The 19,375-nt window shown below is 36.9% G+C and overlaps 1 protein-coding gene across 2 annotated transcripts in view; it reads right to left on the bottom strand.

Moving 5' to 3' along the window:
• The window catches only part of EFCAB7 (EF-hand calcium binding domain 7), a 55,828-nt gene that overhangs the window by 14,912 nt on the left and 21,541 nt on the right, over positions 1–19,375 (bottom strand). For both annotated transcript variants that reach the window (XR_008389705.1, XM_053655508.1), the window contains exons 7-10: positions 15,093–15,234; positions 11,473–11,582; positions 8,988–9,145; positions 7,921–8,054 (exon numbers count right to left, since the gene is read on the bottom strand). Coding sequence is in view for 1 of the 2 variants with exons in the window: in XM_053655508.1 (XP_053511483.1) it covers positions 7,921–8,054; positions 8,988–9,145; positions 11,473–11,582; positions 15,093–15,234 (544 nt within the window). In the remaining variant the exon portion in view is untranslated. The remainder of the gene's footprint in view (positions 1–7,920; positions 8,055–8,987; positions 9,146–11,472; positions 11,583–15,092; positions 15,235–19,375) is intronic.

The raw sequence follows: 19,375 nt of genomic DNA, 5'->3' as shown, positions 1-19,375 counted from the left end.
AATCAACAATGAATAAATAAAGAAGTAGAACAACAACTTGATGTTTCTCTTCTGTCCTCTCTCTCTCTAAAAATCAATAAATAAATTCTTTTTAAATATACTTAGATACTGTACTATGAAGACTATCAATAACTAATCTACTTTTGAAAGTTAAAATTCTCAATCCTCCATTAATTTTTTAAACATGTATTAACATATCTGACTTCAAAACTTACTTTAAAGCTACAATAATCAAGATAATGTAACATGGGCAAAAAATTAGACAAAGGATCAGTGGACTAGAAAAAAGATCTTAGAAATAGACCCATACGAATATATGCAGTTCATATTTAACAAAAGAGCAAAGTCAGTTCAATGGAAAAAGGAGTCTTCTCAACAAATGGCGCCGAGACAACTGGATGTCTATATGCAGATAAATAAATCTACACAAGGACTTTATATCTGTCACAAAAATTAACTAAAATGGGTCATAGACCCACAACATAAATCTATAAAACTTCAAGATAACAGGATAAAATCTGGGTGAGCTTGTGTATGAGTATGAGTTTTCAGATACAACACCAAATGCATGAGCCATGAAAGAAAAAAATTGATAAGTAGGACTTTATCATAATTTCAAATATTCTCCTCTACAAGACAATATTAAGAGAAAGAAACTTTTGGCCAAGATGGAGGTATAGGTGGAAACACTGTGCCTCCTCGCACAACCAAGTTTAAAGACAACAAAGTTTAGTAACAAAAACACAGCCAAAACACAGAAAATTGAACTGTACGTAAGTCCAACAACAATGAACCATTCAGCCGGACCAGTAAGAGAGGCGGAGTCAGTGGTGGAGCGGGAGTCGGCATGGAAAGATTGGCCGGAATGACACAGGAGTGCAGGCAGCCCTTGGCAGATCCCAGGTGTGGAGCGGCAACAGGCGGACCTAGTAAGGATGCAAGGCGGCTGGCTGACCGTGGTCACACATTCGTGCGCAAATAAACCAAGCGAAGGAGCAAGCAGTGAGACAGACGGCTCAGGCTAGGGCCCCAGTGATTGGAATTAAAGCCTAAAAGCGCCAATTAAAAAGACTTTTGGGGTCAAGGTGCCAGGAGAAGCTCCCAGGCTCACAGAAAGTTTGTTGGAGAGAGTCACAGGGTCCTGGAGGGTGCACAGGCCACACACCTGGGAGCCGGTACCAGGGAGGGCCAGGTTTGCTTACGGGAAGCAGCAGAGGGGACCGAAATCCAAGAGAGAACAGAACAAATGCCACTGCCCCTCTCTGACCCAGCACCCACACATAGGGTCACAACCCAGTGACTGGACTGCCCCACCCTGGTGAATACCTAAGGCTCCACCCCTCATACCTAACAGACCAAACGGGCGCAAACAGATCAAAACATTATGGCTCAAGAATAGCTCAAAGCCCCAGAGCCAATAATTCTAAGCAACAAAGAGATAGCTAACCTTTCAGATGCATAGTTCAAAACACTGGTGATCAGGATGCTAATAGAACTGGTTGATTTTAGTCACAAATTAGAGGAACAAATGAAGGCTAAACTAATTGAAATGAAGGGAAATGCACAGGAAACCAACAGTGATGGAAAGGGAACTGGGACTCAAATCAAGGGAGTGGACCAGAAGGAAGAAAAAAATGACCAAACAGAAAAGAACGAAGAAACAAGAATTCAAAAAAATGAAGAGAGTCTTAGGAACCTCCAGGACATCTTTAAATGTTCCAACATCTGGATTATAGGGGTACCAGAAGAAGAAGAGGAAGAGCAACAAGTGGAAAACTTATTTGAACAAATAATAAAGAAGAACTTCCCCAATCTGGCAAAGGCAATAGACTTCCAGGAAATCCAGGAAGCTCAGAGAGTCCCAAAGAAGTTGGGCCCAAGAAGGAACACACCAAAGCACATCATAATTACATTAGCCAAGATTAAAATGAAGGAGAGAATCCTAGAAGCAGCAAGAGATAAGGGGACAGTCACCTACAAAGGAGTTCCCATCAGACTGTCAGCTCATTTCTCAAAAGAGACCTTACAGGCAAGAAGGGGCTGGAAAGAAGTATTCCAAGTCATGAAAGGCAAGGACCTACATCCAAGATTGCTCTATCCAGCAAAGATTTCATTTAGAATGGAAGGGCAGATAAAGTGCTTTTCAGATAAGATCAAATTCAAGGAGTTCATCATCACCAAGCCCTTATTATATGAAATGTTAAAGGGACTTATCTAAGAAAAAGAAGATAAAAAATATGAACAGTGAAAGGACAGCAAACTCACAGTTATTAACAACCATACCTAAAACAAAAGCAAGCTACGAGGTCAGCTAGATCAGGAGCGGAAACATAGAAATGAAGATCACATGGAGGGTTAGCAACAGGGGAGTGGGAGGAGGAGAAGGGGGGAAAAGGTACAGAAAATAAGTAGCACAGACGGTAGGTAGAAAATAGACAGGGGGAGGACAAGAATAGTCTGGGAAATATAGAATCTAAAAAACTTGTGACACATGGATATAAACTAAAGGAGGGCAATGGTGGGGGAGGGGTGTGCAGGGTGGAGGGGAATGAAGGGGGTAAATAGGACAACTGTGGTGGCATACTCAATAAAATATATTTTAAAAAAGAGAAAGAAAAGACAAGCCACAGACTGTGAGAAAATATTTGCAAAATAGGTATCTGATAAAAATCTGTATCCAATATATACTAAAAACTGAACAATAAGAAAACAAACATCTTAATAAAAATATGGGCAAAACATCTGAACCGATACCTCACCAAAGAAGATATACAAATGGGCAAAAAACATATGAAAAGATGCTCAATGTCATATTTCATTAAGGAATTGCAAAGTAAAACAATGAGATATTACTACACATGTATTAGAATAGCTGAAATCCAAAAAAGACTGAAAGTACCAAATGCTGACAAGGATGTGGTACAACGGGAATTCACTGCCGGTGGGAATGCAAATGGTATAGCCACTTTGGAAGATGTTTTGGCAGTTCTTTCAAAGTTAAGTACAGTCTTACTATACTAGCCAGCAATCACTGAACTGAAATGACTGAAATGAGTTGAAATGTATGTACACACAAAAATCTGCACATTTAGTGTTTATAGCAGCTATATTCATTATTGTCAAAAATTGGAAGAAATCAAGATATCCTCTAATAGGTGAATAAATAAACAGTGGTACCTTCAAAAAATGGAATATTTTTCAGTGCTAAAAAGAAATGAACTATCAAGCTACAAAAAGACATAAAGGAACTTAAATACATATTGCTAAGTGAAGGAAGATAGTTTGAAAAGGTTATGTACTATGATATCCAAATTAAACAATACTCTGGAAGAGGCACAACTATACAGACAGTTGAAAGATCAGTGTTTGCTAAAGGTTTGGAGGGATGAACAGGTTGATAAATAGGTGGAGCACAGGGGATTTTTTGGGTAATGAAATGATTCTATATGATATTGTAATGCCAGATACATAAAATGATGTATTTGTGAAAACCCACAGAACTCTACAACACAATATAAACCTAATATAAATTATGCTTTTTAGTTAATAATAATGTATCCTATTGGTTTATCAATTTTAACAAATGTACCATATTAATGCAAGATACTTATAACAGGGAGAATGGTAGCAGAGGAAAAAAGGATATTTGGGAGATTTAATCTTTATTGTAAACCTGAAACTTCTCTAAAAATAAAGTCTATTAATTAAAAAATAATAAAATCAAGGTAACTCTAAGTCTAAAAAAAGTTTACTAAGGCTATCTTACAGATAAATAATATTTTCTTTTTGCAAGGAGAAAGATGAATAAAATTGATATTATATATGACTAAAAGTATAAATATTTCAGAACCTACAAAGCCTGTTTCTTTGCAGTATTTTTAATGTTGACAAAGGGGACATTCCCCCAGGTCATTTTTAAGTCGGTCATTCTTGGGGGTATTTTATAGCATGGTGCTGCAGTTCTGGAGTCTGAGTGCCTGGGTTTGAAATTCAGCTGCAGTTGTTTTTTTTTGCTGTGTAACCATGGTCAAGTGACTTACCCTCTTTGATTCTGTTTCCTTATTTGTCAAATGAGAATACAGCACACAGCTCAGAGAGCTGATGTGTAGAAGTACGTCCACCTGGTCCATGGCAGGTTCTCAAAAAATGTTAATATCAGGTCAAGATGGTGACATAGGCAAGCACAGCTTGCCTCCTCACACTACCACATCAAAACTACAACTGAACTACAGAACAACCATCATTCACAAGCATTAGAAATGGAGCTGAATGGAATTCTTACAACTGCAGAATTAAAGAAGAAACCACACCAAGGCTGGCAGGAGGGGCGAAGACGTGGAGCAGGCTGTTCCCATACCTGCGTGTGGTGGAGAGAAATCACAGTCTCAGTCCCACATTCAGGCTTCCCAGCCCAGAGTTCCCGTGCCAAGGAGGTAAGTCTCCATAACTTCTGGCTGTAAAACCAGCAGGAACTGAGGCTATGGAAGACAGAAACTTCTAGAGTCCCAGGCAGTTCCTTTTAAAAAGCCTGCACACAGACTTTCTCCCTCAGAGCTCCAGTGTGGGGGCAGAAGATTGAAAGTCATCAGAGACATACGGGGAGGAACTGAATTGTCTGGGGAAGAGCTGCAGGGCAGCTTTGTTCCAGAGAGAAGTGCTAGGAGAGGCCATTGTTCCTTTTCTCAGCTCTCCCCCCAAAAAGCCACAGACCCGGCAGGCAGGCACCGTATCTGAGAACCAATCAACCTGGCTCACACTGTTTACCCCACCATGGTGATTCGCTGAGGCCCTGCCTTAACCAACTTTCAGGCCCACCCAACCTGTTTTCAGTGGCTTTTCCATACCAATGGCCTGTATTGGCCTTTGCTTCAGATTTCCATAAATTTTCTCAAAAAAGCCACATCTGGTTTCAGTGAGCCCTGTACCTCTAATTGGCCCTAGGCCTGGCACTTGTTGCAGCCAGCCTTGGTTCATAGTTGGCCTCACCTGGGTGCCTCCAAGCCCAGCACAAGTAGAAGCCATCTGCATTTTGCCTTGTAGCTTATGCTGTGTGACCCTGGACAGAACACAGACAGGAGTTGACCTTAAACGTGCCAACGGCAACCAAGACTCAACTATAAAAGGAGGTGTACATAGCCCACACTGTGGACATACTTTGAGTACCCAGCTTGGGTGATAGGGGAGGCTGTATGACTGGACCCTACAAGAAACCTACTATATTAGGCCGCTCTACCAAGCCTGGGAGATGTAGCAGCTCTACCTAATACATAGAAACAAACATGGGGAGGCTACCAAATTGAGACAAAGAAACATGGCCCAAATGAAAGAACAGATCAAAACTCCAGAAAAAGAGCTAAATGAAATGGAGGTAAGTAATCTATCAGATGCAGAGTCCAAAAACTGGTTATAAGGATACTCAAGAAACTTAGTGAGGACCTCAGCAGCATAAAAAAATCCAGTCAGAAATGAAAGACACACTCCGCCCTGGCTGGTATAGCTCAGTGGACTGAGCACAGGCCTGTAAACCAAACTACCCTGGTTTGATTCCCAGTCACAGCACATGCCTGGGTTGCAGGCCAGTTCCCAAGAGGGGAGCCATGAAAGGCAACCATACATTGATATTTCTCTCCCTCTTTCCTTCCCTTTCCCTCTAAAGATAAATAAAATCTTTAAAAAAATTAATTTCTATGGACAATAGAAAAAAAGAAATGAAGGACACATTGATTGAAATACAGAACAATTTACAGGGAAATAAGAGTAGAGTGGATGAAGCCGAGAATCAAATAAATGATTATAAATGATTTGGAACATAAGGAAGCAAAAAACTCCCCCCAAAAACAGAAAACAAAAACAACCAAGCAATCAGAACAAGAAAAAAAGAATCCAAAAAAATGAGGATAGTGTAAAAGGAGCCTCTGAGACAACTTCCAACATTTGTATCGTGGGGGTGCCAGAAGAAGAGAAAGGGCAATAAAATGGAAACCCATTTGAAAAAATAATGACAGAAAACTTCCTTAACTTGGTGAAGGAAATAGGAACATAAGACCAGAAAGTGCAGAGTTCCAAACAAGATGAACCCAAGGAGGCCCACACCAAGACACACCATTATTAAAATGCCAAAGATTAGAAACAAAGAGAGAATCTTAAAAGCAGGAAGAGAAAAGCGTTAATTACTTACAGGGGAGCTCCAATAAGACTGTCGGCTGATTTCTCAAAAGAAACTTTGCAGGCTAGAGAGGACTGGCAAGAAATAATCAAAGTGATGAAGAACAAGGACTCATGACCAAGATTACTCTAGCCAGCAAAGCTATCATTAAAAATCTCTATCATTTAGAAAAAGAGCTGCCCAGACAAGAAAAAGCTCAAGGAGCTCATCACCACCAAACCAGTATCACATGAAATATTAAAGGATCTGCTTTAAGAATAAGAAGATAAAAAGTATGAACAATAAAATGGCCTTAAACAAATATCTATCAACAATTTAATCTAGAAAAACCAAAATAAACAAATGAATTGAACAGAAAAAAAATCATAGATACAGAGAACATTTTGATGGTTGCCAGATAGGAGGGGGGTCAAGGGGTGGGTGAAAAAAGGTGAAGGGATTAACAAGTACACATTGGTAGTTACAGAACAGTCATGAGGATGTAAAGTATAATAGGGAATAGAGTAGCCAAAGAACATATATGCATGACCCATGGATATGGACGCAGTATGGGAATTGCCTGAGGGAGGGAAGGGGCTGGGTGGTGGATAGCAAAAGGGAAAAATTGTGACAATTGTAACAGCATGAACAATAAAATATAATTTAAAAAATGTTAACTATCAATTCTACCAACTTAATTATTAAACAAATTTTATTTATCAACAGTTTTCCCATAAGAAATCCTAATTATGTATCAATCTTATAAAATGTGCTCTAGTGCCAATAATAGAAAGCAAAAAGATTACATAACTAAAGTTACAACATAATTACATCATTCTAAAAATAATATACTATATGCATTATCAATGTTGTTAAAGCTTAATATTATAAATCAATGTGCATTTCTTATTATTGATTATGCTATATAAACTTTCAGTTAAAAAGAGATATATTTTTTAAACCCTTTATATTAATATTTCTACCTTACTTTCTATTTAGATAAACAGATCTATCAGACTCCCTCCTGGCTCACTGACTTTGCCAAGCTTAGACCATTTTAAGAACCAGAGGAGCAGGAAATAGTACTACCCCAGTGATATGAATATGTGAGTTAATTAATCTATTTCTCGACTGCATTTGGGCCTCCGTACACTTCTTGTTCTGCGATCTATAGTTGGCTATGGCTTTTTGGTCTTCCCTTTGACTTTTCAGTCTCCGTCTTAAATACAAATTCCCACACTTCTAAGTGACAACTGCTTTTGCCTCATTCAAAGTATTTTTCTTTGGTATTTTTGGTTTCCATACCTCCATGGATGTACTTTTTTAATGCAAATCAGATACAACAAACCAAAGAATTCTTAATAGGTATAAACGACTCCCTGGAAACCTCTCAATGTTTAGTAAAATTCTAGTCTATTAGAGCTTTTTGCTGCCTTCTCCTGGGCACAGCTCGAGACTCTTGACCACTGTGGTCCCATTGGTATCAAGAGCTAGGACAAAGTTTTTACATTCTAAGCTCCAGAGAGCACAGGTTGAAAATAAAATTATAATTAAGTACTTTAATTCATATTTTCTTTTAATTACTACATCAACTATCAACTTAAGTAAAACAAATGTTTAAGTTTGTATGGTCTATAAACAATGCTATTAACTTTTAAACTGTCCTAATTGTTATAATAATATTCCATGGAGAAGCTTGACATTTTACTTCTTAAGAATGAGAGTAGGGGCTATATATTTTTAATATATCCATTAAGAAAGAGAAACGTGCTTACCTCTGCAGACAGCCCAAGCATCTTCATCACATTTCTCACCACTTGTTCTCAATTCAAAAAAATTATATTCTTCAAGGCTAAGAAGACCATTTCCATCTAAGTCAATGACTTCAAATATATCAGATAAAGTTGACCTAAAATTATAAAAATAGCATATTACTTCTTTTCTTCAAGGCAACTTCACTGAAGCTTTCTATAAAGACAACTTTCAAAAGGAAGTAATATCAAGGCATTAAACACTTTTTGTGAACTACAAAGCAAATGTATCCAAATGTGTGTGTGTGTGTGTGTGTGTGTGTATACATATATATATTTATAACTGAGTTTCTGCCCTCATTTTTTACAGGCTTCTTTTTATTTTTTATATATTTACTTATTTTTAGACAGAGGGGTAGGGAGGGATAAAGGGAGGGAGAAAGAGAGGGAGAGAAACATTAATGTATGGTTTTCTCTCACATGGCTCCCACTGGGGACTTGGCCTGCAACCCAGGCATGAGTCCTGACTAGGAGCCAAAGCAGCAACCCTTTGGTTCGCAGCCCACACTCAATCCACTAAGCTAAACCAGCCAGGGCTCAAAATATCTTTTCTAATTCAGTCTAGTATTATATGAGATAAGCTTCTAAAGCAATCAGAGTATTTCAACACATAGAAGTATCTCAGCTGATAGTAGTCCCCTTCTTTTCTCCTTTCACCAACCTACTTCTGCCTTTCTACCAGATGTTGTTGTGTATATCTAGGGTTTGGGAGAATGACCTAGGTGCCTGGATTTCATATCTGACAGTTATCTAAGTCAGTGAAAGTACCAGAATTTAGTTCTAAGGCTATGTAGGAAATATTGGTAGATGTACGACTAAAACTGACTTGCTAAATGTGTGGAACCTAGAAATGAATGGCAACCCACACCCGTGAATGGAGGGTCACTTTCAGATGCCTGGTAAAGACTTGAATTATCTAATTAGAATGATGGGGTAGGGATGGCAGCTCCAAAGGAAAGGGTGGAAGAAGGCTACTAATGTATATATCCGGTCTAAATGTTATCGTTCTAACCTTAAGAAACAAGACTTACCTAAATTCCTTTGTAAGAAATAATTCCCCTGTCTCATCTCTATATACAAGCTGGGCTTCTTCTGTTATTGGTTTTATTTCTTTCCTGAGCCTACAGCCAGTTGTAAAAGGAATTAACCAGTAAATCCCAGGTCCTAGTTCACCAGTCCATCCAAAAACCTTTTTTGAAAAGAATTTTAAAAAAGAAACAACCACCATAAGTCTCAATTACTTTTAATTTTCCTCCTGAAAAAAGAAGCATTAGAAATAAATTTTTAAATCAATATTCACCAATTCTGTATAGTTCTATCAAAATCTTTTTTCAGTGGTAATCCTCGTTAGATGTGCAGCTCTATGCTGTGTAACCATTAGATGTGCGGCTCTGTGTTGTTCTCTACATGTATATTTTTAAATGCCCAAAAATATAACAGGTAAGATATTATATAATTTCTAAATCATCCTTGGTAATCTTCAAAAATGACTGTAATGCAAATATCTTCAACAGGAGGCAAAGAAAGAGATCTTAGAATATTATTTGAGGTGACAGTTCCCTAACTTGATTCAAATATAAATATATGATTTGTAAATCAGATTTCAATGACACAAAATAAAAATTAAATATATTTAAAAGAGTTAACTGTTCATGTAAATTAGCTGTATCTGTAAGAATCCAATTAAGTAGACAAATGCACTGGAATTTTACTATTATGTAATATGGACTATATAAGAAGATGGCAGAATCCCAGAAAAACCTACCTTATACAAAACTATTTTTCATCACAGAATATTTATAATGAATGATACAGTATTTGTCTGGGAAAACACTTTATTCTCCTGTTCTATAAAGGAAAACAAAATGCTACCTCTCTATGGACTTTTTGTGTGCTTTCTGGAGCCCAAAGACTTCCCATAAAACCTAGGGGCTGTCTCTGTCAAATATATTAAACCTACGCACTTTTTGTCAGCTCTTTGCCCATCAGCACAGAAAAGCTCTAGGGATTTCTATCTGGTGGTATGTTCCAAAACTTTCAAAACCCAGGTATATTTTTAGGTCATCCTGGGTACTCATATCCAAAATAAAGTTGCTCATCTTAAGTCTAGGATCAGCCCTATTTCTACACTCATGAATCTGAGGAATGAATCATAATCATCTTAAAGTGACCATGTCTCATTTTAATGAAGGAAGCACTCTAAAAACTGAGGGTGGTTATGAAGACCAGAGATTGATCAAAGCCATCCTTCGGAAGCACTGTCTCTTAGATTGGCTACATATGGACTGATACCCAGGAATGAAAAACAGTTCTTGCTGCTTTCTAATATGTGTTATCCTATGAACCTCCCTTACCTCCACATATAACCTTCAATTGCCACTGTGGATGGCAAATAGAAAATCTTTCACAGGCACCAAACTCTTCTTAAAAAAAATAATTGTGAAACTAAAACTAAAACTGAAAAGTCCTTTGTAAATATGACATATTGCAGATAACCAGAAGCCTATATAGTAGAGAGGTAAATAGAAACTCATTCAAACTTTATTACAGGCTTGCTATATACTCACATTTTTACACATGCAATCTCATAAGAAAGTAATTTTATCCAAAACAAAAATGGGAACAGCTATTGTTTTAGACAATGCTTTATCTTGAACTTAACTTTGTAGTCAGTTCTGAAGAGGAGTTTAGTCAAAACATTAACTTCTGTCATTTTATTTGTTTCTTGCCTATAACTATTCTTGTCTGTTAGGAAGCCTACAATAAAGACTTTTATATAACATTCCATCAGGGAAATGTTTGTCTGTCATTGAACCTATATAAAGATTAAATATGATATTGCAGTAAGCCCTTGAATAGTATTATTCCTGTTGTTGTGTAGCAGTTGTATTTTGTAGTCCTCATAAAATAAATAGCCACATTTATATATCTGCCTCACATATTTGGCCTCTGAGTAAATATATAATTAGAAAAGATCAGAGCAACCCTATGGGCAACATAAAAAATCATTTAAAGGCATTTCTTTAGGTCAATCTATTTTTGTGCGCTATAACATGAGTCAAGCCTGAGGGTAGTAATCTTGAAGGGTTTTTTTTTTGCAGTAGTATTATAAGTAAGATAAACATCTAAAGCAACTTTTCTAGCCTTGAATTGCTTGTATTTAGGGGGGAAAAGTCCACTGGTATCAACCATTTTTATTGAGTATAACAAAAAGTGTTCACATGCGAGGCATCAGGGCATTTAGAGAAGAGGAAAGTGAAGTACAATGTCATACAACTTTTAAGTTATGGAGCTAAGATTGCCAATCAACCCTCAATGCCTAAATCTCAGAGAACAAGAAAAAGTCCTTCACGATGAATAAAAATAGGTAGTATGCATAGTGTTTAAGTATTGTATATACCTTAGTTGGAAGATAAAACACAAAAGTTAAAAAAATATATACAAAAACTACTTTTGTCCCCAAACTTGAGTTCACACTATATTTTTAATTAAACATTAGAAAATAAATATGTATACTTCTCCATTTCGTAGTTCAGTAAAACACATGAGCTGTAGGTTTGTTGGATTCTCATTTTCCTTAAGAATATATAAGGCAGTGTCAACTGATAACCAAGGTGATTGTTTTCCTATAAACAAAAAACCGAAGATCTTAAAATAAGCAATCACTATTTATTCTTTCCTATATGAAAAAGAAGTTAGTGGTTTCTTTTGTCTTTGGATTTCTTTTTTAGAAATACACATTCTACTTTTATATGAAAACATCATAGCATTTGCAATAAGTCACGTACTTATATACTGTGAGATTGTTAGAACCATTCTCTACATACACACTTTCTAAAAATCATAATTTTTCTTCAACTTATCAGAAAGCTGAGGTTGCAAGGCACACAAGTAGCCTGAAACCCAAGGAAAAACAACCCTTTTAAGGAGAAGTGGGAGGCAGGCCCTGGCTCACCTGCAGAGGCGCTGGAGGAGGAAGAGACGCCAGACACGGACCATGCGCTGGCAACTCCAATGTCTGCATCTCCAGCCGGACACTTACCTCCGAACTTCAGACCCACCTGAACAACTGCCCATTTGACATTCCCGCCTGGACTTCTATGTCTAAAACTGACCTCCCCCAACCCCTGTTTAAAAACCGTCCATCTGTACTTTACCTCCGTTAGTAGTAATTCATTCCTTTTAACTGCCAAGCCAAAAAAATCTCAAAATCATCTTTAACATTTTTTCTTTCTCACATATCACAACCCACCCTCAGGAAACCCTATGGTTCAACCTTCAAAATATATCCAGAATTTCTACTTCTTATCCTTTGTACATCCAGTTCAAAGCATAATCAGTCCCCTCCTAGAATTCTGCAACAGCATCCGAGCTGGTCTTGTTTCTCCTGGACAACCATCAGTCTATTTTCAATATGGCAATCTGATTGCTCTTGTTAAAATAGAAGTCAGATTATGTCTTGTTTCTATTCAGAATCTTCTCATGGAGTTAAGGTTGGGAAAATGTTGCTCCCACACTAGCAACAAGGAAAAGTGCATTAACTACTAAATCATAACTTTTGTTGAATCTATCAGAGCAGAGGTCACAGGCTAACCTGAAATCCAAGGGAAGACAGACCTTTCCCAGGAGAGATGAAATGCAAGCATTGGCTTACTTGTAAAACACAGGAGGATGAGATGTCAGGCACCATGCAAGTGGAAAAAGAAGAGGACAGGGAAATATTTCAAGAAATAAAGGTGGACATTTTTCTAAAACTTATGAAAGACAATAAGCCATAAATCCAAGATGCTCGGAGAGCCCTAAGCATGAAATATACACACACACACAAAGAAAACAGTATCCACAAGGAAAACAAGAAACACCTAGACACATTGTCAGACTGTTGAAAATAAAAGATAAAGAGAAAATCTTGATGGCAGCCATGAGAAAAATACTCCTAAGGCTTCCTCATTCCCTAAGATTAAAGGCCAAGTCTTCATTATGGCAAAACAAAACACCTGTATCTGATTTTGTCCTTTTTCCTTCTAGTTCTTCTACTGCTCTCTCCTGACCTCATTCTAGCCACTCAAGCCACCTTATCGTTCCTCTAAAACCAGGCATACTCTCACCTCCTCCAGTCTTCCTTCATCCTTTCTACCACCTCTACACATACAAAGCTTACTCCCTTGTCTTCTGTGGAAGACAGCAAAAATGGCTGTCCTTAGCTGTAATATAACTTGCAATGCAAGGCTTTGCAGCTCCTTCATGAAGAGGTCAAATCTATCTCTTCATTTTATAAATCTGGACTTATGTAATGACTTACTTCGAAAAACAAAATGTAACAGAAGTAACGTCACTTCTGAGCCCAGGCTCCAGGAGTCTCTATGGTACTTCTGTTTTCTCTCGGATCCCTGTTACGCCGTGAGAACAAGTCCAGGCTACCTTACTAGGGGATAAGAGATTATATGAGGCAGAGTCAAGCTGTCCTGACTGAGACCCCCATACAGAATAGAGAGCCCAGCCAAGACCAGTAAACCCTGACAACAGCTAACCGACAATGGGCAACAGATACATGAGTGAGCCCTACAGAGAAAGCCAAGCCTAACTCAAACCAAAACTACCCAGAAGATCAGCTCATGAGCAAAGAGATGTTTAATTGTTTTAAGCTACTGAGTTTTGAGATGGTTTGTCATGTAGCAGTTCACAACTGATAAACCTTTTTCAAAGTCTTTGCTCGGATGTCAGCTTTTTCACAGAGCACACAGTAACCACTCCATTTCAGTGGCAACCCATATTCCCTCAGCATTCAAAATGCCCCTTCCTCTGTTTTTCCTATAGCATTCACCACCTCCTAATATACTGTATCATTTACTATTTATTTTGTATTATTTACTGTTATATTACTCCCACTAGAATGAAAGTTCCCAAGGGCAGCTATTTTTGATTTCATATTCTGATGTTTCCTAAGCACCTAAAATGCTACTAAGTATATGAGCTCTCAATAAATATTTGAGAAATAAATGAATAAAGAAATCTTTTTTGTAAGAATGTGGAGAATGAACAACTACATTGAATTTGCAGGCCCATCTTGATATCTTTACCTGAAAAATGACTACTGTAATTGCTATTAAAGGCATCAACTACCAAATGTAAGTGTCCTATAGGATAAACAGTGAAAACTTACAGAATCTCTACTTTAGGTAGAAACAAGAATGGGAATGCGAAAGAACACTCTAGTTAGAAAATGTTTATATGTAAACGTAATAAAATAAAACATTAATATAAAAATCAACATTAAAATAATTTCTAGAGAAAGCACTTATAGACATTTTTCACTAGTTAAAAATTATATAATCGCCCTGGCTGCTGTAGCTCAGTGGATTGAATGTGGGCTGCAAACCAAAGGGTCACCAGTTTGATTCCCAGTCAGGGCACCTGCCTGGGTTGCAGGCTGGGTCGCCAGTAAGGGCCACGTGAAAGGCAACCACACACTGATGTTTCTCTCCCTCTCTTTCTCCTTCCCATCCCCTGTCTGTAAAATAAATAAATAAAGCATTGGCTTTATTTATTAAATAAAATTAATAAAATTATTTCATTAATTAAATTAATTAAAATTAATAAAATTTATTTATTAATTAAATAAAATCTTTAAAAAACTATATAACCACTTTTAGACACTAGGAAATGACTATTTTTAATTAGTATTTGTGTACAAAAAAGAATGTTACCATAAATACAAAGGTTATTAATAGATTTGTTTAAGTCATATGACATAGGACTTTGAAGTTATTAAAAATATTTGCAATTCATATTGCCTTAAATTATGTTTCTATAGAACTTCTCTTAAACATACTAATTTTAAAAATTGATAAGTAGCAAAGCTAAGGATTAATTAGCAAATAAAATTTATTCTATGTCATAAGGTTTTTAAGTGAATTAAAATAAAACATGCTTTAAATATATATAAAAGTCCTTAGTTGCTTTTCAAAATATGTTAACTGGTTAGGTATAAACTAAGTTCTTTAAATGTATTTAACCACATGTTTCTCAGGCAGATTATTTTCTTCACTACATAGGACTATCAGATACTTACAGAAGTACTTTCAAAGAGGGTATAAACTATTACTTTGAAAAATATATAAAAATTTAAAACTTGCCTTCAACTTGGCTCAGATTTAATGGCTTAATTGTTAAATAAACCATGGACCTCTGAGCTATATGCATCCTGTATTGATGACTAATGATTTCGCCATCTTCTTCTAAAAAAAAGCACCCTTTTGATTGTACACATTGCCACTCCTGAAATAAAGAAAAAATTTGTTTTTAATCAATATTTACTAAATGTTTATAGCATGCATAGCAATGAGAAGAAGTCTGAGGAGGATATAAAATAATTGTAAATAGAACAATAACCTCCAGAATTTGCAACTGTCATTGCAAGTTTGAGAAACAGACATGACACAACTTAATTACAACTGATAGCAGTATATAGTTAGAACAAAAATGAATTACATATGAAAATAATATTATAATTCCAGTTCCTAAAATAGTGCCTGACACATTCACATTACAGGTGCTCAATAAATGTGTGTCTGGTGTGTGGGGTGAGGGAGGTGACATCAATACAAACTGAGAGAGCAATCTGTGAGAGAGAGAGAATCAACAGAACTAAGACCATGAAAAGTTCGGAAAATAAATAATGAAGTAAAAAATAAAATAAAGTTCATGAGAAGGGAGTATTGAAACCAATAAATAAACATGCTGCAATAATCAAGGGAGCATGTAGGAATAAAGAAGTAAGGACCACTAAAATTGGTATGTTGAAAGAAAAACCAATCTCATTTTGTATTTAAAAGATAAAGTATGTAACAATGAGCATAATTTTTTCAAGTCTATGTACTAAAACAACACTGAATAAGTTTCGTTGCTATAGCAACATATTGATAAATACCAGTTTTGAGAAAGACCTTTCTATAAGATGGGCTCTCTTATCTCTTGATTTAGCCAAATCCCTTCTCCTAATCCAAACTAATATGTCGACTTCCGGCCAAGATGGAAGCATAAGTAGATACAGTTTGCCTCCTCGTACAACCAAAAGAAGGGCAACCAAGGAGTCAAAGAAGAAACATTCATCCAAACCAGTAGGGGCAGGGGAGATGGGCAACAGGGCAGAGAGGACTCACAGCAAGGCAGTGGCTGGCAGACTGGGTGGTCCCATATTTGCATGTGGATAAACTTGGGGGAACAACTGGGGAGCAAGACAAACTGTGCACCCAGGGTTCCAGCATAGAAAAAAAGTTTCAAAACCTCTGACTGAAAAAAACCTGTGGGACTGGTGGCGGCAGGGGAAACTTCCAGCCTCACAGGAGAGTTCCTTGGAGAGACCCACAGGGTCTTAGAATGTACTCAAACTCACCCACCCAGGAATCAGCACCAGAATGGCCCAATTTGCTTCTGGGAAGCAGAGGAAGTGACTGAAAGCTGGCCGAGAGCTGAGCAAGTGGCACTGTTCCCTCTCAGACACCTCAACCCCATACAGTGCCACTAAGCAACAAAGTGGGTGGCCCTGCCCTGGCAAATACCTAAGGCTCCGCCCCTTACTGCAAAACTGCCATGCCAAGACAAAAAAAAATGACCCAAATGAAAGAACAAATCAAATCTCTAGGAAAAAAAAACTACAACTAAGCAATGAAGAGATAGCCAACCCATCAGATGCAGAGTTCAAAACACTGGTAATCAGGATGTTTACAGAAATGGCTGAGTATAGTTGCAAAATAGAAGAAAAACTGAAGGCTATACAAAGTGAAATAAAGTAAAATGTATGGGGAACCAACAGCAGAAGGAAGGAAACTGGCACTCAAATCAATGGTTTGGATCAGAAGGAAAAAAGAAATATTTGACCAGAACCAAATGAAGAAACAAGAATTCAAAAAAATGAGGAGAGGCTGAGGAACCTCCAGGACTTTAAACGTTCCAACGTGTGAATCGTAGGGGTGCCAGAAAGAAAAGAGGAAAAGCAAAAAATTGAAAACATAATGAAGAAGAACTTCCTCAATCTGGCAAATGAAACAGACTTCTAGAAAGTCCAGGAAACTCAGAGAGTCCCAAAGAAGTTGGACCTGAGGATGCACACACCAAGGCACATCATAACTACATTACCCAAAATTAAAGATAAGGAGAGAATCTTAAAAGCAGCAAAAGAAAAGGAGACAGTTACCTACAAAGGAGTTCCCATAAGACTATCGGCTAATTTCTCAAAAGAAAGTCTGCAGGCAAGAAGGGGCTAGAGAGAATAATTCAAAATGATGAAAAGCAAGGACCTACATCCAAGATTGCTCTATCCAGCAAAGCTATCATTTGAAATGGAAATGCTTCCCACATAAGGTCAAGTTAAAGGAGTTCATCATCACCAAGCCCTTATTGTATGAATTATTACAGGGACTTATCTAAGAAAAAGAAGATCACAACTATGATCAGGAAAATGACATCAAAGTCATAACTATCAACAACTGAACCTAAAAAAAACCCCAAAACTAAAACAAATTAATCAAACAACTAGAACAGGAACATATTCACAGAAATGGAGATCCCATGGAGGGTTATTAGCAGGAAGGAGGAAGAGGGAGAATGGAGGAAAAGGTGTAGGGAATAAGAAGCATAAATGGAAGGTAGAAAATAGACAGGGGAAGGTTAAGAATAGTATAGAAAATAGAGAAGCCAAAGAACTTATATGGACATGACCCATGGACATGTATGACCCATGGACATGAACTAAGGGGGGGGATGTGGGTGGGAGGGGAGTTGCAGGGAGAAGGGGAATGGGGGGGAATGGGACAACTGTAATAGTATAATCAATAAAATATATTAAAAAGTAAAATAAAAAACAAACTAATATGTCTACACAGGATCCCATAACTAGAATTAAGTACAACTTGAAAATGGCACTTTATGCAGAAAGTAAAGGATTGTCTATTGAAGGTATGAAAAATTGTACCATTCTGTGGATGTGTGCATAAGTGCCTTTTACTTTATCATTAGTAGACTTGCCTACCTAAAATGTAACACATATTTCTATTCTACTCCTAATGACTTCTAAAGATATTAATGAGGTTTTGGAATTACTTAGCAATGAATGATTTTAAAAAATTATCTGGCCCTGGATGGTGTGGCTCAGTGGATTGAGTGCCAGCCTGCCAACCAAAAGGTCACTGGTTTGATTCCCAGTCGTGGTACATGCCTGGATTGCCAGGACAGATCCCTGGTTCGGGGAGTGCAAGAAGCAGCCAATTCATGCTGATGTTTCTCTCCCTCTCCTTCTCCTTCCCTTCTTTCTAAAAACAAATAAATTAAAAATTTTTTTAAAATTGTATGTGCCCTGGCTAGTGTGGCTCAGTTGCTTTGAGCATCATCATGTGAACTAGAAGGTCACAAGTTAGATTGCTGGTCAGGGCACATACCTAGGTTGCAGGTTCAGTCCCTGGTCAGGGCATGTATGAAGACTATGGATCAAAGTTTCTCTCTCACATCACTGTTTCTCTCCCTCCTTTCCTCTCTCTCTAAAACTAATAAGCATGTCCTCAGGTGCAGATTTTTTAGAAAGGGAAAATAATCTTAAAGAAAAAATTATCTGTAAGAATATTTAAATGTAAAAAATAATAAATTCAAGCCTCTAATAACTACTGAAAAGTGTGGATTTGCTGTATAAAATAATATAAAAATGGTATGAATCCATTATAGAAAGAGTTCTATGGCACTTAAAAAATAAGAACGAACATAATTTACACTGAGATTGATTTCTCACTCACTTTTTTAAAAGGCTAAATTATCCTAACATATACTTATACATCATCTTTCTATTATATAAATCAAAATTATTTTCATGTTTTACATTATTTTCATAGCACCAAATACATCTAAACATAGAAATTTAAAAATAGGGGAAACCCCCCTAGTTTTACCAACCTCATTTGATTTTTATGTCATTTTTCCTACTATTGGCCTTATCTATAAAAAAAACTATTTTTTACTTTCTAAATAACAATATTTTATGCCTTTTTCATTGAATGTTACATCTAAAACATTTTGCTATTGGAAAAGAAGTACAAAGTTGGGGGACTCACCATCCTGATTTCAATACCTACTACAAAGCTACAATAACCAAAACAGTGTGGTACTGACATAAGACAAATATATAGACCAAGAGAGTAGAACAGAGGGTCCAGAAATAAACTCTCGTATTTTTGGTTAAATTATTTTCAACAAGGGTTCCATGACCATTTAAAAGGAAAAAGGACAGTATTTTCAACAAATGGGGCTGGGAAAACCGTGTATCCTTGCAAAATAATTGATTTGGACCCTTACCTTAAACCATATACAAAAATTAATATAAAATGATTGAAGAACTAAATGTAAGTACTAAAACTATAACTCTGAGAAGAAA

Source organism: Artibeus jamaicensis, unplaced genomic scaffold, assembly GCF_021234435.1.
Source record: "Artibeus jamaicensis isolate MK-2021 breed Jamaican fruit bat unplaced genomic scaffold, CSHL_Jam_final scaffold_1019, whole genome shotgun sequence".
NCBI lineage: Eukaryota > Metazoa > Chordata > Mammalia > Chiroptera > Phyllostomidae > Artibeus > Artibeus jamaicensis.
The sequence above is the reverse complement of the archived record's forward strand: the minus strand, read 5'-3'. Positions and strand labels throughout refer to the sequence as shown.